Source organism: Giraffa tippelskirchi, chromosome 5 (genome assembly GCF_054371585.1).
Source record: "Giraffa tippelskirchi isolate mGirTip1 chromosome 5, T2T-mGirTip1v1.2.pri, whole genome shotgun sequence".
Classification (NCBI taxonomy): domain Eukaryota; kingdom Metazoa; phylum Chordata; class Mammalia; order Artiodactyla; family Giraffidae; genus Giraffa; species Giraffa tippelskirchi.
In genome coordinates, this window is record NC_137279.1 from 119,786,690 (window position 1) to 119,808,883 (window position 22,194).

Below are 22,194 nucleotides of genomic sequence, written 5' to 3' on the forward strand. Positions count from 1 at the left end.
TGTTCTGCAAATTCCAAGACAGAAGATCCCACAGCAGCTCTGTGTAGAGAGTTCAGCCTGCCTGAGTTTGCTTAAGAATCTGCCTCCTACTAAGTAAAGTGCTTCAGTATACATTTAGGGAAACACACGAGTGCAGTTACACCGAGCATTATGCAAAATAGTTCTCTGCTGGTCACCGTTCACCTCCTTGTTTCTAACCCTACCTCAGTCCTTCTCGCATCCTCCCTTGTTCTAGTCCCTTCAGCCTGAGTCTTTAAATACCTTCTTTTATAGACAAAAATCCATCTCTCTCTTCTCCTGATCATTTAAGAAATACCTCCTTTTATGTTGATTCCCTGGAAAACATAGAGGAGAAGGCAAAGAAAAGCCGAAGAATTTCAAATCCCAGCTGCAGGAGTTAGTCAGAGCTTAGCTAGAAAGATGCCCACCGATTTATCTGGTATTTTCACAGGAAAAAGAAACTCAGATGCAAACTGGAGAGTCTGTCTATGTAACATCTGTTATGTAGTTTTTTCAGTATCCATACAATTGACCTTTAAGAATAATTATCTGGATGTTCAGCATCATATTAATATGGCCATAACATTGGAATTAACAGCAAGACAATATAACTATATAGTCTAATAAGGGAGCCACTGTGGCTACTGGAATGTGGCTAGTCCAAATTGAGCTATGCCAGGAGAGTAAAATGCACACTCAATTTCAAAGAGTGTACAAAAAAGAAAGAAAAACAATGTAAAATATCTCATGAATAATTTTTATATTGATTGTACATGTTGAAACAATAATATTTGTATATATCGGGTTAAACAAAATATATTATTAAAATTAATTTCACTTATATCCTTTTATTTTTTTAAACCTGCCCACTTAAAAATTTAAAATTATCCATGTGGCTCTCAATCTATTGAACAGTACCACTCTTGCTTCATACAAAACTCTACTACATACAAGCTGCGCATTCTTAGGCAGGTTAACTATCTTCTGTGAAATGGGAATAATCATTATTCCTGATTCTTGGCATCCTTGATTGTATCCTTCCATTAGCAAGTCAATGCATGTGAGCTGTCACTTGGAATAGGGTCTAACCTTTAGCAGGCAGCATTCCTCAGCCTCAGCAAACCCTAAGAGAATTCAGTTGAGGGTGAAGCCACTAATACCCTCAGCAGTTGGAGGAATGAAAGAGTGCCTCTCTGAGCACTGCATCAAGGCATCCATAATTTCTGATTGTATAATGCAGAATCTATGCTCAAAGCACAGCTCTTCTGAAAAATAGCTAGGCAAAAATGAGTTACTTATTTTTGTACTTGATAGAATGTAATTAATATAGCAGACAAGAAATAGCCAATATATCCCATAGTTGGATATAGACTAATTATTTAAACAAGACATAAGAAAGACAAGATAATACTACTAGACAATGCATATTAAATGCCTAGTGAATAGTACAGACAATCCTTCAAAAGAGGCTGAAACCATGTCTCAGTTCAGCTGCTCAGTTGTGTCCAACTCTGAGACCCCCAAGGACTATAACCTGCCAGGGTCCTCTGTCCATGGGATTTTCCTGGCAAGAATACTGGAGTGGATTGCTATTTCCTCCTCCAGAGGATATTCCTGACCGAGGGACTAAACCCATGTCTCCTATGTCTCTTGCACTGCAGGTGGATTCTTTACCAGCTGAGCCACCAGGGAACCCCAAGGGGAAACCATAAGGGCTGAATAACTGAAGGTTTATTAGCGAAGTATTTCAAGTAGGAGAACAAAATGAGTAATATACAAAGGTGTAAATCTAGGTGGGCATGCTTTCAGGACACACCAAGACCAATTTGGCTGGAAAGAAGTCTCTTATAGGAAGATAGAGGGGGTAAAACTAGAAACATAAATAGGAGGCAGACTGCAGTAGAACAGAAACATCACTTTGAGATAAGCTTCTAGGGAGGCAGGTGATAAGTGCATAAGAGTAATCTGGGAAGATCAATATTTCCAGAGTAATGTGGCCTCTGCCAAAATGTCTTTAATTCCTCTGAGATTCTATATCCTTTGCAAAACAATGTTGGTCTAATTATTTTTACCCTATATTCTCATGTGATACCTTTCCAGCTTTATTAATAATTGACACTTCAATACATAGGAAGCTCTCTGGGAGAGAATTTTGCTTCAGAAGATTACACATGAACAATAATCAGAAAAAATATATATACTACTAATTACCACTTGCGTTGAAAAAGACTAACAGATCTTATGCAGAAAGACTGGTGATATGTGACTAAGTATTTAGCAGATACTTCTAAAGTTGCATTAAAATGTCCAAATATGACAGAAAGCATTAGGGAGTGGTGTAGGATCAATAATCAATAATACACAATCAAAATCAATAATATGGAACCAAAAGAAAAAGGTAGAGTCTCCTGTCCGTTGAAACGGAAGTTATAAGTGAATGCAGATGTGCTGCCTACTTGAATTGTTCAATCTCGTTTTTAACTTTAGAGAAAAACTGTTTAAGTATCAAAAAAAATAAAACGATACTTTGCTTAAAATTATACAAACTCATGTTCTCTTTAACTCTCTGTGTGTTTTGTATGTTTGCTGTTGGTTTCTCCAGACTCAGATTAGTCCCAAAGAAGGGTGGCAGGTATATAGCTCAGCACAGGATCCTGATGGACGATGCATTTGCACAGTGGTTGCTCCAGAGCAAAACCTGTGTTCCCGGGATGCCAAAAGCAGGCAGCTTCGCCAGCTGCTGGAAAAGGTAGGTGTCCTCTGTCCCCTGTGAATATTCTTGCTGAAATCTACCATTCTTTGTAAAGGAAATATGGGAAAGCAGGTTAGGGTAAGGAGGGTTCTTCCAATTTTTCCCCCTTCTCAAATAAATGTTTCCTCCTCTTGAAAGCAGTACCTCAAGATTCCTGCTCTACTGTTCTATTTATGACTTTTACTGTTTCCAGTCTTGCTCTAAGACTAATTTCTGTCATATTTCTCAATATCCAGTTGATCTCTCCTTAAGAAAAAAAATAGTACAAAGCCTTAGTCCTATATCAGAAATTTAGCCTCAACTCTCAAGAGCACACTAAACTCTTTGAGCTCATACTTTTGGATCTCATTAACAAACTTGCAAGGAAGTAAAAATAATGGCATACAATATGCAAGCTATCTGGACAGATAATGAATAATTCTAAGTATTTATCATCATCCTCTAAGTCATTCCTTTGAACATTAAGGTCTTCAATTTCATTCAAGAGCATTCTCTCCATATAATTTACTTAAGCTGGATCCATAACAATCAAATGCAGAATGCCCTTGATTTATTCTCTTTCACAGATGAAAGTCATCTCATGAAAGGTTATTTATGTTTAGTTTAGGGACAAAAAAAAACAGTGAATGGTTCTTTCAATTTTTCTCATTCAGACTTTCACTGTGTCAGTCCCTGAATATAGCTGGACAGCTGGAGTGGCCAGAATCATGGAAGGATGACAACATATTTGAATTTTAAATACCTTCAGGGATAATAAGATAAATTAGGTAGTATGTGTTTTCAGAGGATATCATGCTCAACAATTCACTCTGTGTAATATCATTTCCATGATCATCTACACAATTATGGCACAAAATAGGAAGCTTTAACAGAAAATAGAGAAGCTAGAAAAATGAAAGCACTGAATCTGTTAATACAGACATTCCTATTCTATGGAATTTAAGCTGCAGTAACTCTCTTACACTGCCACATAAATAAAATAACTTTCCTCAGTGTTCACTATTTCAAACTGTATTGATGCCCTAAGATTTTAAGAAGATTTTTTTTCATATTTTCATACAGAGATTAGTCTTTCTGATACCCTTATCCTTGGAGTTATCATCATCTATTTGCTCTCTTTTCTTAAGACTCTTTTTAAACAAGATCCAGTCTTCCCTGTTCCTTCAAAATCTGTCTCCCAGAGAAGAGCAAATTTAACTGTCATTCAAGTTAATGACTCCAGCTATCAACTGTTAGAAATCATGACATATGAACTATGATTATTCTTGGGTATTGTTTTCCAATCTAGATTTTCTTTATATCTATGAAAAAAATTGAAACATATCGTTTAGTATTATTTGGTTACTAAGGAAATTAATTAGGCTGGTAAAAAGATTTAATCTTTTAAGTCCAATTTTGCTTTTCTATTAGTTTGTATTTCTTCTCAGATTACTTTCTACTTCAATCTTCTTTTCTACACACAAAAAATATCTTCTTTCTACAAGTTTGATGAGAAACATTTTCTTAGACATGATTGTCTTATTTGTGTTACTATTTTCAGTATATTATTGCATACACATATCTAAAAATAGACATTTCCTCAAAAATCAGTTGAAAAATTCAAATAAACTGGTAAAGTCAGGAAGTAGATAATACTCTCTACATGTCCAGAGTGAAATGTATTCCAGAGCTATAATAAAACCTAAAATTTGTGAAGGACGAGTAAGGCAAGAAGAGTACAACTAAAGGTAACTGATTGAAAGCAATCACTGAAATTTATGTGACCACACCATTCAATAGGCAATTTGTTTACAGTTTTAAAGAAATTCTAGAAAATTACATCTTTAAAAATTCATCAATACCTAAATGACAAAAGACAAAATTTATTAACAATATCAAGGTCATCCCAAGTTAGGTTGATCCAATTCACCATTTGGTAGTTTCATGGCAACAGAAAAATAGTAAATTGTGTGCACAATACACAGTGGCTTGAAGAATGTAAATATCACTGGTTTGCTGCACTGACCCAAGAAAGCATATCTGAAATCAGCATTCTCTATTTAGACTGAGCCAGTCCTTGCTGACTTCTCTGAAAAAGTGAAAGGGTCAGTGGCTCAGTCAGTTCTATGTGACACTTTGCGATCCCAAGGACTATAGCCTGCCAGGCTCCTCCGTCCATGGAATTCTCCAGGCAAGAATACTGGAGTGTTTCCATTTCCTTCTCCAGGGGATCTTCCCATCCCAGGGATCAAAACTGGGTCTCTCGCATTGCAGGCAAATTCTTTACTATCTGAGCCACCAGGGAAGCCCCTGCTGACTTCATAGTTTTACAGATATCCAAGGTACCAGACAGCAAATAGAAACATGACTATTAAGCAGCCCATTTCACTTTTAACCAAAGGATTGATTTAATCATATAAGGGAATACTCATAATAAGAATAATATTAATAACAATAGTTCCCATCTATTATATTTGTATCTGCTCCATTCCAATTTCACAGCAGACAGATGTCCTTCTAAGTTTACATAAAAGGAAAATGGTGCTTTTTGAGGCTAAAAACCTTATCATTATCACTCAATCAGTAGACTGTGAATCCATACCAGATCAACTTTGCATTTTCTAACACCATGCCAGTGTCATTCAAAATGCCACTGGTGGTACCCACAATTATTTAATACATGTTCTGTAAAATATTTTAAACAAGTATATTTATACTGCTAAATATTAGAAAGATTACAATGAGTTTTACAATACATCAGGCCTTAGTGTGTCCAAGCTAAAATTTTTCACCTAAAAAAAGTTTGTCTCTCAGCTATTTAGCTTCTCTGTACAGACCTGCATTGTCTAGGTCAATATTTCCTAAAATATGATTTTTGGAACAGGATGCTAGTAACATCCTTCCAATAAAATAATTTTAAGCAAGAGTACATGATACATCACTCTTGAGGATTTCCATCACAGAGTTTAATACTAAAGGTTCTGTGGAGACCTACAGCAGTGAAATCCCCGTTTAGCTGTGTTAACTTGAACGCTATCCAAGCATACTGAACTGTAGGGCTTTATTATTAATTTTTTAAGTAGCCTCTGCACTAATTATGGCCTCTCTGGTGGCTCAGACAGTAAAGAACCTGCCTGCAAAGCAGAAGACCCAGCTTTGATTCCTGGATCAGGAAAACACCCTGGAGAAGGGAATGGCAACCCATTCCAGTATTCTTGCCTGGAGAACTCCATGTACAGAGAAGCCTGGCCAGCTGCGGTATGTGGGGTTGGCAAAGAGTTGGACGCTAATTATAAATGAGGGTGAAAATCTACGTTAATTTGTGTTTAAGTTTGGAAAGGACTCAGACATTTCATTTACCCTAAGAAACAGGATAAATAAAGAATTTAAAAAAACTATGAATGAAAGGGGACAATAAGCTTGCCACACTGTGGAGAGAGACATGAGTAGGCAGCTGAATGGCAGAACATCAGTGATAAGCAGACTAACAGAGAAGGAATGTCCTTCCCACAAGTGTAATGATGGGGGTCCAGTCTCGAGTCTCAGCTGGAAACTGATTCTCAGTGGGTCTCCATGACCAGTGGGAAAGTAAACAGTCTGAGGCACAGCCATCAAGAAAAGCAAAAGGCAGCCCAGAACCATCGTTCCCAACTAGACTATTCCATCTCTAGTCACACCCTAAAGGTGGCTCTTATAATTATACATGATTATGCAATATTGAAGGTCACAATTAAGTCTCAGCAAAAATTCTCTCAGTTAATTTTCCCATAACACAAATAAAGTTGAAAATTAACTTCATAAGGTAACTTAGAGGCAAAATAAAAGAGAGGCTGCTTTAACTATCCAGAAAATCTCATCTATCAATTTCTAACTCTGTGTGCTGTGCTTTGTTACTCAGTCAGGTCTGACTCTTTCTGACCCCATGGTCTATATAGCCCACCAGACTTCTCTGTCCATAGGGGTTCTCCAGGCAGGAATACTGGAGTGGGTTGCCATGCCCTCCTCCAGGGGATCTACCTTAACTCTGTGGACTCTGGCAAAGTACACAGAAATCCTAGGAGAATACTGGCCATGCCAATGATGACTGTCTTCATAGACAAATGCCGTGTTTAAATGTGTAGAGTGTTTCTTTAACACAAATGGCTTTTCTTCATTCATGATTAACAGTAAGGGAGCTGAAAATGATTTTGAAAGCACTGCATTTATCTAAGATGCAGTGACCAGGGTTTCAATGTTGCCTCAGTAATTTTGTGCTGAATCAAAGATGTTTTTAAATGAAGCTTTCTGAATGTAGGAATGATAGTAAATTAAGAAATATTTCAGAGCCATGTAATACTATAGCCTAACCACGGACAGGAGAAAGACACCTTTCTTAAAATATTAACTTGTTACCTTTTACTGCTACTGAAAGCCAAAGACAATTTTCAGTTCAGTTCAGTCACTCAGTCGTGTCCAACTCCTTGCAACGCCATGGACAGCAGCATGCCAGGCTTTCCTGTCCATCACCAACACCCAGAGTTTGCTCAAACTCATGCCCATTGAGTGGGTGATGCCATCCAACCACCTCATCCTCTGTTGTCCCCTTTTCCTCCCCTCTTCAATCTTTTCCAGCATCAGGGACATTTCAAATGAGTCATCTCTTCACATCAGGTGGCACAAGTATTGGAGTTTCAGCTTCAACATCGGTACTTTCTATGAATATTCAGGACTCATTTCCTTTAGGATGGACTGGTTGGATCTCCTTGCAGTCCAAGGGACTCTCAAGAGTCTTCTCCAACACCACAGTTCAAAAGCATCAATTCTTCAGCACTCAGCTTTCTTTATAGTCCAACTCTCACATCCATACGTGACTACTGGAAAAACCATAGCCTTGACTAGATGGACCTTTGTTGGCAAAGTAATGTCTCTGCTTTTTAATATGCTGTCTACGTTGGTCATAACTTTTCTTCTGAGGAGTAAGCATCTTTTAATTTCATGGCTGAAGTCACCATCTGCAGTCATTTTGGAGCCCCAAAAAATAGTCTGCCACTATTTCCACTGTTTCTCCATCTATTTGCCATGAAGTGATGGGACCAGATGCCATGATCTTTATTTTCTGAATGTTGAGCTTTATACCAACTTTTTCACTCTCCTCTTTCAGTTTCATCAAGAAGCTCTTCAGTTCTTCTTCACTTTCTGCCATAAGGGTGGTGTCATCTGCATATCTGAGGTTATTGATAATTCTCCCGGCAATCATGATTCCAGCTTGTGTTTCTTCCAGCTCAGCGTTTCTCATGATGTACTCTGCATATAAGTTAAATAAGCAGGGTGACAAAAAACAACCTTGACATACTCCTTTTCCTATTTGGAACCAATCTGTTGTTCCATGTCCAGTTCTAACTGTTGCTTCCTGACCTGCATAAGGGTTTCTCAAGAGGCAGGTCAGGTGGTCTGGTATTCCCATCTCTTTCAGAATTTTCCACAGTTTATTGTGATCCACATAGTCAAAGGTTTGGCATAGTCAATAAAGCAGAAATAGATGTTTTTCTGGAACTCTTTTGCTTTTTCAATGATCTAGTGGATGTTGGCAATTTGATCTCTGGTTTCTCTACCTTTTCTAAAACCAGCTTGAACATCGCGAAGTTCATGGTTCATGTACTGTTGAAGCCTGGCTTGGAGAATTTTGAGCATTACTTTATTAGTGTGTGGGATGAGGGCAATTGTGCGGTAGTTTGAGCATTCATTGGCATTGCCTTTGGGATTGGAATGAAAACTGACCTTTTCCAGTCCTGTGGCCACTACTGAGTTTTCCAAATTTGCTGACATATTGAGGGCATCACTTTCACAGCATCATCTTTCAGGATTTAAAAGAGCTCAACTGGAATTCCATCAACTCCACTAGCTTTGTTTGTAGTGATGCTTCCTAAGGCCCACTTGACTTCACAATCCAGGATGTCTGGCTCTAGGTGAGTGATCACATGATTATGATTATCTGGGTCGTGAAGATTTTTTTGCACAGTTCTTCTTTGTATTCTTGCCACCTCTTCTTAATATCTTCTGCTTCTCTTAGGTCCACACCATTTCTGTCCTTTATGGAGCCCGTCTTTGCATGAAATGTTCCCTTGGTATCTCTAGTTTTCTTGAAGAGATCTCTAGTCTTTCCCATTCAATTGTTTTCTTCTATTTCTTCGCACTGATCACTGAGGAAGGCTTTCTTATCTCTGCCTGCTATTCTTTGGAACTCTGCATTCAGACGGGAATATCTTTCCTTTTCTCCTTTGCTTTTCACTTCTCTTTCACAGCTATTTGTAAGGCCTCCTCAGACAACCATTTGCTTTTTTGCATTTCTTTTTCTTGGGGATGGTCTTGCTCCCTGTCTCCTGTACAATGTCACGAACCTCCATCCATAGTTCATCAGGCACTCTGTCTGAGATCTAGTCTCTTAAATCTATTTCTCACTTCCACTGCATAATCATTAGGGATTTTATTTAAGTTCAGTTCAGTCGCTCAGTCGTGTCCGACTCTTTGCAACTCCATGAATTGCAGCACGCCAGGCCTCTCTGTCCATCACCAACTCCCGGAGTCTACCCAAACCCATGTCCATCGAGTCAGTGATGCCATCCAACCATCTCATCCTCTGTCATCCCCTTCTCCTCCTACCCCCAGTCCTACCCAGCATTAGGGTCTTTTCCAATGAGTCAACTCTTCACATGAGGTGACCAAAGTTTTGGAGTTTCAGCTTCAACATCAGTCCTTCCAATGAGCACCCAGGATTGATATCCTTTAGGATGGATTGATTGGATCTCCTTGCAGTCCAAGGGACTCTCAAGAGTCTTCTCCAACACCACAGCTCAAAAGCATCAATTCTGTGGCGCTCAGCTTTCTTCACCGTCCAACTCTCACATCCATACATGACCACTGGAAAAACCATAGCCTTGACTAGATGGACTTTTGTTGGCAAAGTAATGTCTCTGCTTTTAAATATGCTATCTAGGTTGGCCATAATCTTCCTTCCAAGGAGTAAGCGTCTTTTAATTTCATGGCTGCAATCACCATCAGCAGTGATTTTTGGAGCCCAAAAAAATAAAGTCTGACACTGTTTCCACTGTTTCCCCATCTATCTGCCATGAAGTGATGGGACCAGATGCCATGATCTTAGTTTTCTGAATGTTGAGCTTTAAGCCAAGTTTGATTTAGGCCATATCTAAATAGTCCAGTGGTTTTCCATACTTTCCCTACTTTCTCTTCTTCTTTTAAGTCTGAATTTGGCAATAAGGAGTTCATGATCTGAGCCACAGTCAGCTACCGGTCTTGTTTTTGTTGACTGTATAGATCTTCTCCATCTTCAGCTGCAAAGAATATAATCAACATGATTTTGGTGTTGACCATCTGGTGATGTCCATGTGTAGAGTCTTCTCTTGTGTTGTTGGAAGAGGGTGTTTGCTATGACCAGTGCATTCTCTTGGCAAAACTTTATTAGCCCTTGCCCTGCTTCTTTCTGTACTCCAAAGCCAAATTTGCCTGTTACTCCAGGTGTTTCTTGACTTCCTGCTTTTGCATTCCAGTCACCTATAACGAAAAGGACATCTTTTTTGGGTGTTAGTTTTAGAAGGTCTTGTGGGTCTTCACAGAACCATTCAACTTCAGCTTCTTCAGCATTACTGGTTGGGGCATAGACTTGGATTACTGTGATATTGAATAGTTTGCCTTGGAAATGAACAGAGATCATTCTGTCGTTTTTGAGATTGCATCAAGTACCAAACCCTTTTGTTGACTATGATGGCTACTCCATTTCTTCTAAGGGATTCTTGTTCATAGTAGTAGACATAATGGTCATCTGAGTTAAATTCACCCATTCCAGTCCATTTTAGTTCTCTGATTCCTGAAATGTCAACGTTCACTCTTGCCATCTCCTGTTTGACCATTTCCAATTTGTCCTGATTCATGGACCTAACATTCCAGGTTCCTATGCAATATTGCTCTTTACAGCATCAGACTTTACTTCCATCAGCAGTCACATCCACAACTGGGTGTTGTTTTTGCTTTGGCTCTGTCTCTTCATTCCTTCTGGAGTTATTTCTCCTCTGATCTCCAGTAGCATATTGGGCACCTACCGACCTAGCGAGTTCATCTTTCAGTGTCTATCTTTTTGCCTTTTCATACTGTTCATGGGGTTCTCAAGGCAAGAATGCTGAAGTGGTTTGCCATTCTCTTGTCTAGTGTGCCACATTTTGTCAGAACTCTCCATCATGACCCGTCTGTCTTGGGTGGCCCTACACAGCATGGCTCATAGTTTCATGGAGGTAGACAAGGCTGTGGTAATTTTACCTAATAGATAAAAATAAGATAATTTTACCCAATATATGTTTATTGATCAATTATTCCATGCCTGATTCTGTGTAAGGTCTTGGGAATAAAAGGTATGACTAACACACAGCATCTAACCTCATGGAATTTACAGAAGGACAGCCACTTTTGTGCTCCCATTCACACACATTACACAATTAGGTTAATATAAGTGAGATTGTAGTATGTCCTGAAAGACAGGATTTGTAAAGGACAGGACTATCCATTAAGACAGCAGAAAGAGAAACAGAAAAATATGACCTCTGGGGGAAAAACAGTGGAAGACCTGAGGCAAGCCAAGGCAGAAGAATTCACTGCCTTTTCTGAATATTCTAGATCTGAGGAATATATCGACAATGGGCTTTTTAAAGCCAGCTGGTCCACTAAGTTCTGTGACTTTACCTGATGACAGAAATTTGTCTCTGAAAAAATCATCCCTTTCTTATTTGTAACTCACAGGTTTTACAATGAAAATAAGTTTTTACGTGTTACATAAATAATACATGTTTATTTTAAAACATATGGAATAACAGATAAAAATATATTAAATGAAGCAAGTGAAAGTGAAAGTCGCTCAGCTGTGTCTGACTCTGCGACCGCGTGGAATATATAGTCCATGGAATTCTCCAGGCCAGAATACTGGGGTGGGTAGCTGTTCACTTTTCCAGAGGATCTTCCCAACCCAGGGATCAAACCCACGTCTCCCACATTGCAGGCAGATTCTTAACCAGATGAGCTACCAGGCAAGCCCAAATGAAGCATATCTCATCTGAAATTCCACCATTTTTGACCATGCTTTCATGTATTCATTTATGCAAGTAAAAATATAATTCTATGCAAACGGATTTATATATAATTATTACCAGGGACATCTTTCTGCAATATTTATTTTGTTAATTCTCTTCTCACCCACATCTCACCACCCACCAGGAAAGTAATATCAACCACCTAATATGTATTCTTCTAATCCTTCCATATCTTGATGCACATCATTTAAAATTTTTCATTTTGTATTGTGGAATAGTGAATTTATAATGTTGTGACAGTTACAGGTGAACAGCAAAGGGATTTCTTGGTCTCTTCAACAGTACCCTCTCCAAATTAGGAGGTGTCCCAGCCCTACCACCATTCATCTCGCTCAATTCAGCCTCACCCTTGGGAGTACTTCACATGCAGCTTGAAGTAACTGTACTGGAATAAACGCATTCTAGATCTGTTGGACACTTGACTACCACCCCAAATTGCTCAGCATCCCAGACTCTGAGGATGTCAAGAGTTAGTACCGATAGAAACAACTTATCTTAACACTTAACAGATTGAGTCATCATGAGCTTACTAAGCCCTGGAACGGATATTCTATTGTTTTAAATTTATTATTATGATATATCAAATTCTCATTTATATTTAGTCATTTCTAATGCTAGAATGTTCATTTTATTATTTTCTGCCTAGCTGTAATTTTCTTTTGCTACATTATTGGAATGTTTCTTATGAAGAATTGCCCTTCTGAAAGTATGTCCTGTGGAAATGTAATTATGGATTTGGCACTGCCAGTTTTATTAGTGGAAAAAACTGATGTTTTTTTGCATATACCTCAGTAGTATAGACAATAATGTACAGCTAGTGTTCTTGTTTAACAGGTTCAGAATATGTCCCAATCTATTGAAGTCTTAAACTTGAGAACTCAAAGAGATTTCCAATACGTCCTAAAAATGGAAACGCAAATGAAAGGGTTGAAGGTCAAGTTTCGGCAGATTGAAGATGACCGGAAGACACTAATGACCAAGCATTTTCAAGTAGGTGTGACTTCAGCTGTCTTATTAATGCAAATAAGACACTGAGTATAACAGACAGCCACCATGACACTCAGCTAGAAATAACTGTGCATTGGCCCATACACGTAAGGTTCAAGACTCATTGGGGAGGTCAATCATCTCTCCACTTAAACTGACCATTAGCTGGTTGGAATGCACAGAAAACTTGCTATAAAAACAGCCTCACCCTCCTCGAGCTAGGTGGAGATTGTGGGTAGATTTAAACGCATTTCAATGTGTATGCCAATGGGAAATCTAGGAAAATTAATAATTAAATTTGTCCAAGACTTTCTGATGATTTTATGCCTTGCTAATATGAGGAGAAATACAGAGAATATAAATTATGAAAAGAAGCAATAATACTATTAACAGCACATAAAAGAGGGTTGGTTTCACTATTTGATACAAATAAAGTTTTGTTTTTCATTTTTTAAGCTATTTATTGACTATCTAGAAACACTGAAAATGGAGAAATGGTGCTTTTAAGCACACTATGTGGACTTTTATTAACTATGTATGACACTGTCATAGATTGAAATAAAATCTGACCATGATAATGCCATTTGATCTCCTATGAAAAAGACACAGTCTGCCTGACAAAGGCACAGGACATAGTTTATAAAACATACTAAGATTTCACAAACATAATAGCCTCTGCTTTCCCTGATAATTAGGAAGTAAGATTCGCTGCTAAGGGTGAAGGAATGGGCCTGAATTCAAGTTCTTGGTCAAACATCAGAAGTGTTTTTCACACATAATTGTGATTGGCAAGGAGATAGTTAGGGACATGAAATAGGGTCTCTGGATGACATAATTTAATATGGCAGAAATTATCATTGTTTTGTCATTTTCTTCATTGCTGCTCAGGAGCCTGAATAGAGAGCCAGTTCTAGTTTTATCAGAAAGATACAAAAGAAGGACAAGAGGGTAAGAAAGTTCAGGGTACTGATGAGAGAGGGGGCTAACGTGATAATCTTAAGGTTAAAGAGAGAAGCAAGCAAAGCCAGAAGGTTAAGAAATTATAACAAATTAGAGCAAGACCTAGAAGATAAAAATAAATTGAAAGATTACTGTGAATGAGAGAATAAGCAAACTTAGGATAGAGAATTTATGGAGAAATGGTAAACACAGAAGAATATAAGGTTGACAAGCAAATGAATTAATTTTAACCAATATTTATTGAGCACTTAGTGTGTATAAAGCAGTGCTGGGCCCTCTGCTGGGTGTATAATGCATAAACTCTCTTCTGTGAAAGAGACCTAACAAACTGGTCAAACTGACAGTAAAAAGAGGCATAAACTCTGAGCCTCTTCGTCTCTGTGTTACTCCATGTCTCAGAAGAGAGCCCTGTTGAGGTAGGTTGACACCTCTGCCCTTTGATATATTACACAACTTCCAGGACAAAATGTGACTCTGCATCCTGGATGCACCACGTGTATCGAGTCACCATCCTCCAGATGATCTGGTTTCCCTGTGGTTACTCTGAGAACCACTGAATAATCATATACCAAAAATAAGATTTCTTGAATCTGTTCCGATTTAGTACTTAAAGCAAACAAATGTGAACTGCATACATCTACAGTTTAAAATGCAAGAAGCTTTTTCCACAAAAGGTACACGTGAGGTTAAAAACTAACTTTTCCAAAGCTTATTTCTCTTACTTTAAACAAATAACTGTCTGGAGGGACTGAAACGTTTGAGCCTTGTGCTAGGCGTGATGACGCACCTGAGTGCACCTGCCCATCATCGAGACGCGTGCTGTCGTCCTCGCATCCTTGAGGCTACAGGATAAATCATCTCTGACGTTGACTACTGTCAGGAGGACTCTGTGTAAAAGTATTGTTTGGGGGATTTAACAATATATGCAAAAGTCAATATTGAATGAACAACACATTACCATGAAGTGCCCAACAATGCAGGTTGCAAATAAAGTTGGTCATAATCAAAAAAAAAAAAAAGAGGCATAAACATTACTTAACAGCACAAAGGGAGGAGTCATTAATTTTGTTTAGACAACTTCGGGGGAAGGGTTATCAAAAATCCTTTCAGGGAAAGATTTACCAATAATCAAGAAAATGGTTTTGGACTAGTGCTCACTTTCTTCCCCAGAAAATGTTAAATTACACAGAAGAGCAAGAAAACCAAAAGATTTTCTATGTCAGTTTTCAATATTCAAGATTAGGGTATACAGCAATACAGTGAGCCTGATGCTGTAGCCTTCAACTAAGTAGGAAAGACAAGCCGGCACTTAACAGCGCCTAGGGAGCATTCCCAGAAAGGAGGAGGGACGGAAGAAGAGGAGCTCGGAGTTTCTGGCTCAAAGTGAAAATCATTCAAGATTAGATGGACAATATAGAACTCATTTCAAAGGACTGCTTGCGGAACCAGGGCTGGCAGAGTTGGTGACACATGATGACGTATATGCATCTATGGGAACTTTTGGGAGAAGAGAAGAGACAAAGAAACAAAAAGATACAAGGCTGAGAGAGAAAACAAAAAAGAAAACTGCCTATTCTATAAATATGTCTAGCAGCAGATAAGCTGCCAATAAGAAAACTTAATTACCAGGCAGCATCATAGGACATAATGATTTTGATTTTCCTAGTTCATGTAATCTATGTATATATTGAACTTGTGTGTCAAAATCCATGCAGCAATAATGATAATAGCATCATTTTTTCTGAAGAATTACATGTATTCAACATATAGTTTCAATAACTTTAAATATATTATATATTAACTACTTTAATCCTTACAACAATCCTGTAAGGTAGACATTATGTTTATTCCCATCATTCAGATGAAGAAACTCATGTACAAAGAAATTATGCAATTCATCTAGGATCACATATCTAATATGTGTCAGAACTACAAAGTCTAACTCCCAAGTTAAACCTCTTTAAACCAATGCTACATTGCCTCTCCAAGTCAACAATAGTTCTCTGAATTAAATATAATAATAATAATTAAATGCTCAATATATACTTGCTGAATGTGTTTATTCACCAAGTCCTACTATGATTAAGATTTTGCTCTAGCTGCTGAGCTTCCATATTTGAGAAAAAGAAATGGCACATTTCAAAAGTAAGTTTACCATTTAATATTTTTACATTGAAAGAAAATCCTCCTCTAGTACACCATCTTCAACTTGCCAAAAAATCTAAGTAGGTTGTATCTTCCATATATTTTATGATAAAAAAAAAAACAAGAACTTGTCTCATATCATACTTGAGACTGTCATTCTTCTATGAAGAGATCTTGGTTGGGTAAGATAGTTTAACTATACTCTTTGCTATAAGAGCAACGTAGTAGAATGTGAAATTCTAGAAAGGATTATTAAGCACACAGATCTGTGTTACTCTACTTTAATATTTTAAGTATTTGATATGTACATTAGTTAGGCTTTCCATTCCTCTCTAACAATTGCCCTCAGTTAGAACTGACTGCCAATAATTGAATTATAAATTTTTGAAAAGATTCCAAAATTCATATACATATACACTGGTGACTCAGACGGTAAAGAATCTGCCTGTAACGCAGGAGACATAGGTTCGATCCCTGGGTCAGAAAGATCCCCTGGAGAAGGGAATAGCAACCCACCCCAGTATTCTTGCCTGGAGAATTCCATGGACAAGAAGACTGATGGGCTACAGTCCATGGGGTCATAGTCAGACATGGCTAAGTAACTAACACTTTTACCCATATCTATATATAGATTTTAGCTTAGGGGAAATAAAATGCCACCAAAAATGTCATCTGAATTGCTCTCTTTTCAATATACCCATAAGTAGAATATAAAACTCATCACTGTAACAGTTGTTATAATGTGCAGCAAATGGTACTATCAGAACTCTTCTCATTAAAATTCTAATGAAGCAATTGTGTCTTCCTTTAGGGATTGCACAAAATGCTCAAACTAAGAAGTTTATTTCAAAATGAGACACTAAAATGAGCAAAGCTCTGCAACTCTGCCTTTTGACTGTGATATTTATCAGTTTCTCATCATTAAGACTCTCTGCCCCCTCCCACTCAACATGGACATACAGATAAATGCTGAGAATTCCAATCTTACAGAACACATGGAAATTTCCCCACAAGATACACAAGTCTATAAATCAGGGTGGCAATGGGAGTTCTTGTTATTTTAACACATTGACAGTAATAACATCTCAATGTAATTGTAAAATGCAATTTTCAGCTCCTTAAATTAGTTAGCATACAGCATGGTTTCTGACAGCACCTATGGATTATTCTCAAATGATCATAGCAGTAACGGCTCTTCCACAAATGAGAAAATTTGTAATAAATTCACAACTGAATCAAACACATGAAATATTTTCACTGGGTACCACCATCAACTTAAAGGAAAGGAAAAAAAGGTGACAATGCCAGAGACTGAAAGTGAAACTGTAGTTCTGGCTCAGTCCTAAGATAAGAATGAGGGGGAAACTGTTGGCAAAATACACTTCTCGTTCTCCAGACAAAAATCAGTGTTTCCATTTCAAAAAAACTCTGCGCTCATTTATTACATAAATCATAACCACCTTAGTCCTTGAAAGAAGTAATTCACTACACTGGTAAGCAACTCTGCCCTACATAAAGAGCTCTAAATGATCTATGCTAAGGCAAATGAAGTCAGAGTATAAGTAATAATTCAAAACAATAAACAGCAACATACATTTCTTTGAGCTTTTAAAGCTTTGCATGATTTTTTTATACTTGGTGAACTTACATTCCTAATGATGCTGTGCTAAGAAGGATATTAAAAAGAGGGATGAGTAGAAGGGAGGAGTGGAACAAGCCCAAAATTGGAAAAATTCTGTTAGTGTAAAGCTCTTCCAGGATCCAAAATTTTCTATAAATACCCTTATATTATTGATAATCAGTTAATGGGTAAATAGACTTGGCTAAACAGGGTATTTGACCAATTTATAATAATTCATATTTAGAAGATGGACCCTATTTATATTTCCTGACTAAATAATACATTGTTCACTTTATAAAAAGTCACCAGAAAGCAATATTTCACATAAACCCCTAACTGGTACCATAGGAAGTTCTGTCATTATGATAAGGATCAGTTCGTTGCATAGAAAATCATGTAACCATTTAAAGAGATGATCTTGTACTGAATGGTGAGATAAGTGGATTTACTACTAATGATCATGTGACCACTTACATGCTCCTGAAATACCCAATTTCAATAAAAAATCAATAAGGCATTGTGAATCTTTTCTAATAATCTTCCTGTAGCATCATGAAGAAGAATGTAGCTGCTTGATCTGGTTAAGTGACTCTCAGAAACAACTGGCTGCTTTTCACAGGAGCTGAAAGAGAAGATGGACGAACTCCTGCCTTTGATTCCTGTGCTAGAACAGTACAAAACAGATGCCAAGTTAATCACCCAATTCAAGGAGGAAATCCGGAATCTGTCTGCTGTCCTCACGGGAATTCAGGAGGAGATCGGTGCCTATGACTATGAGGAGCTACATCAAAGGGTGCTCAGCTTGGAAACCAGACTTCGTGACTGCATGAAGAAGCTAAGTGAGTAGAACAATTCCATTTGTCCAGGTTGTGTTTTTAAGTAGTTTCAATGAAAACTGCTTTCTTGCATTTTGCAAATAGTCATGAATTCCTAATTATAGGGAAACTAATGCCTGCTTTCTAAGTGTAAAGCAAGTGTTCCTTAAAGGCTTAAGCATTCCTGGTCATTCTGATTAACAGCTGCCTGACTTTCAGAGCACCCGGTGACTGTTTGGTCGCTTGAAATAAAGAGGTCTGATAGACACAGCAATTCTATCAGCTACACTATGAAAGTAAGTTTTATTTCAGACATAGGATAGGTGATGATCAATCACTGCCTGGCCAAGGGAAGAGGGAAGTCATTTCTGGTAGTGGAGGAAGTTAGAGGCTGGGGAGAGGATATTGCCCTGGAAACAAATGTGAAATAGTGATGTTAAAGGAAACGACAACCATTCCTCTACCGTGCAGAGCTGCCATCAGCTGCTCTGATCCACTCAAGAAACAAAAAGGAGGCACCTACTCGAATGCATATTCACTGCTATACAAGGGGCCAAGCATTTGACTTGTTCATGGACTCGAATTCTTAACTACTAAAATGTGTGGTTCAATCTGGTCTGAGTTTACAAACTTTTCTGTTGTATGCATAAGCTAATTACTCAATTGAAGTCATTAGGAGGCTAGTTCGTAACGTATATGAAATAAATAAGGGTCCACGAATTGAATAAGGAGGGGTGGTAAGTCCATTTAGAAATAATGTTTTACTTGTTGATGTGATATGATAGGATTTGAAAGGGGAGTGCTCAATAACCATAGAAAATGTTCTCTCAAGGAAAAGAAAAACTTCTCTAGAATGTGAAATAAACTGGGAAGAGGATGGAAGAATTTGAAAAAAAAGAATTTCTAGTAAAGAAACATTCAGAGAATAAATGTAAATACTTAAAATTTGGATGACTTACAAGAACATTTTAAAGACTACTTATTTTACAGATGCAATCCCAATGATAAAAACAGCTAAATTGCAAAATGTTGCATTCAGTAATCACAATCTCAAAATAAAGTGGGGAATAACCACATGGGAGGCCCTACAGCAGTCATCTCAGGATTTCCAAGAGAATCCAACAAAATTAATCAGAAGGCAGTAACATAAACCCCTAAGGGTAAGCACATGTGCAGGAACCCTCAGTTCCTTATTTCTCATCATTCAAGGTCCATACTTTTTCACCTAATAGTCATGACTTGAGTAGATGCCACTACTTGCTCTTCTCCACCCACTGTCTACATTATTGCCAACGAGATTTTTTAAAATATAAATCTAAAATTATTTTCCTCTATTTAAAATCTCCTATGCATCCCTTATGCCCTAGGATACAGTTGATCCTAGGGCATGAGGCTTAGGATGCCTTTCATGTGTGGTCCTCCCTATATCCTCGTTGCTCCTGCTACTGCTAAGTCACTTCAGTTATGTCCGATTCTTTGTGACCCCATGGACTACAGCCCACCAGGCGCCTCTGTTCATGTGATTCTCCAGGCAAGAATACTGGAGTGGGCTGCCATTTCCTTCTCCAGGGGATCTTCCCGACCCAGGGATCGAACCCATGATTCTTACATCTCCTGCACTGTCAGGTGAGTTCTTTACCACTAGTACCACCTGGGAAGCCCACATCCTCATTTTAGGTCCTGTCTTTTCTCCCCTTACATGCTATGTCCCATTTTCACATGTGGTCTACATCTAACCATAGGACCATATTGAGGCTTGGTTTGTCCCTTTTCCTGAAACACTCTCCTCTGTTTATCTTTTCTTTATCAATAAATACACTTTCACTTGTCACATGTGACAAAGTCCTATTCATTTTGCAGGTCTCAGTTTTAATGTTAAGCCTCACCAAAATCTTCACAGCCCTCCCCCTGTACCCTCTGCATTCCTGCTAGGTGCTCTCAAATCTTGATATCTCACCAATGATTGGACTTTCCAGGTTTCATTATCATTTTGTGTGTAATTGGATGACTCTTTTGTTAAGAGTTTTGTCCCACAAGAACAAGTACAGTGTCTATGATATTCACTCTAAATATTGTGTCTCTCAATGCCTAAAAAACTTATTAAATTACTCAGTAAACATTTGCTGAATAAATTAATTCTATAAGCAGCCATATAACAATTTCTAAACTTTCAACAGAGTAAATATTAGGTATTTCAAAAACTAACAGAACAATCTCTTTTACTTAACAAAAAAAAATTATCTCCTTCTGCCACATATTTGTGTTAAGATGGCATAGGACTGACTAAGACTAAGCAAGGGAAAAGTCATTTAATACAATGCTTAAAAACTCCTTCAAATGGTTTGCTTTTATAATTCAAACTGTGGAGTTTACTGCTAGTGGAAAATAGGTAAACATTACTGACATAAATTCTGCTGTTATATTTTATTCTTTTTTTAATCAAGAAATACTTTTAGTTCTATGTACAGATTGATTTCATAGCTTGCTAAATTATGTCTGCACCAAACAAGGAAAAAATCCCAAATAAAGAATTGTTTGAGGGCTCTCAATATCTAAGTTACTTTAGTGGTTCAAAGAAGTATCCAAATGAATATTTATTAGCCCATAAAACATCTGGGTAAAGATTTTCTGTAAATGACAGTACCTAGGACTGGTCTATGTAGGGCTTCAATTTGACGTGGAAGAGGTCCATTTGTTGTTGGTGAACCATTAAAGACCTTGTATATCAATTCACTCTGTCATTCCTACCATTTTACAATAAACCCAAGCCACTGGTTTTGTATGCTAAGTCCAGGCACCTACATAGCACAAATGGATTCTACTAAAACAAACACATGCAACAGAAACGTTCTACACCTAGTCATCACCTTGGAGTCTGCCAAGTTATGTGTTTAAAGAATTAACACAGAAAGCTCTTGGGATTTGCTCTACTTTAGAAGTAAACTTTACCTCTGACATATACTCTCTCTGAGTTTACTTAGCTGGAAACAATGTCTACTACAGTTAGGTAATTTCTACACTCCTCTCAGCTCTTTCACAACCCTCAGTTTGTTTTTTCTAATCCACATATAACTTCTGATACAGAATCTCCCCCAATGTTAAAAATTATATTTGGGACAAAAAGGGTTAATCTATGCAGACACAAATTCAACTTATTTCTCCTTACTGAAACATGGATAATGTCTCTATGATGTCCTTAGGCCTCAAGACTGTGATCGGCAATATATATCAAAGACTCCTTTTATAAATTTTCTGCCATGGACCACAAAGTTTGAAAGAATGTATCAAATAAGTTGTATTAATTAGTTAACATGTTTTTGGTAACTACAACAAAAAGTTTATTGAACCAAAACTGTATCTAGGTAATGAAGAACAAGTAAAAAATCATGAAAACATGCTATTCTATTTTTATTTTACCTAATCAAAAATATACAATCTAGCAACCAATATAGATATCAGTTCAGTTCAGTCACTCAATCATGTCCAACTCTGCGACACCTGGACTGCAGCACGCCAGGCCTCCCTGTCCATCGCCAAATACCTGAGTTTACTCAAACTCATGTCCATTGAGTCAATGATGCCATCCAACCATCTCATCCTCTGTCATCCCCTTCTCCTCCTGCCATCAATCTTTCCCAGCATCAGGGTCTTTTCAAATGAGTCAGCTCTTCGCATGAGGTGGCCAACGTATTGGAGTTTTGGCTTCAACATCAGTCCTTCCAATGAATATTCAGGACTGATTTTCTTTAGGATGGACTCGTTGGATCTCCTTGCAGTTCAAGGGACTCTCAAGAGTCTTCTCCA

General features: G+C 37.8%; 1 protein-coding gene across 2 annotated transcripts in view; it reads left to right on the plus strand.

Annotated features, from left to right (window-relative positions):
* Positions 1 to 22,194, plus strand: part of OLFM3 (olfactomedin 3) — a 48,578-nt gene that overhangs the window by 7,151 nt on the left and 19,233 nt on the right. Inside the window, exons 3-5 of one of the 2 annotated variants that reach the window (XM_081493135.1) lie at positions 2,614 to 2,749; positions 12,697 to 12,852; positions 18,195 to 18,414. In XM_081493135.1, coding sequence (XP_081349261.1) covers positions 2,614 to 2,749; positions 12,697 to 12,852; positions 18,195 to 18,414 — 512 coding nt within the window. Of the gene's footprint in view, positions 1 to 2,602; positions 2,750 to 12,696; positions 12,853 to 18,194; positions 18,415 to 22,194 lie in introns of both variants that reach the window. The other variant, XM_081493136.1, reaches the window with a different exon arrangement.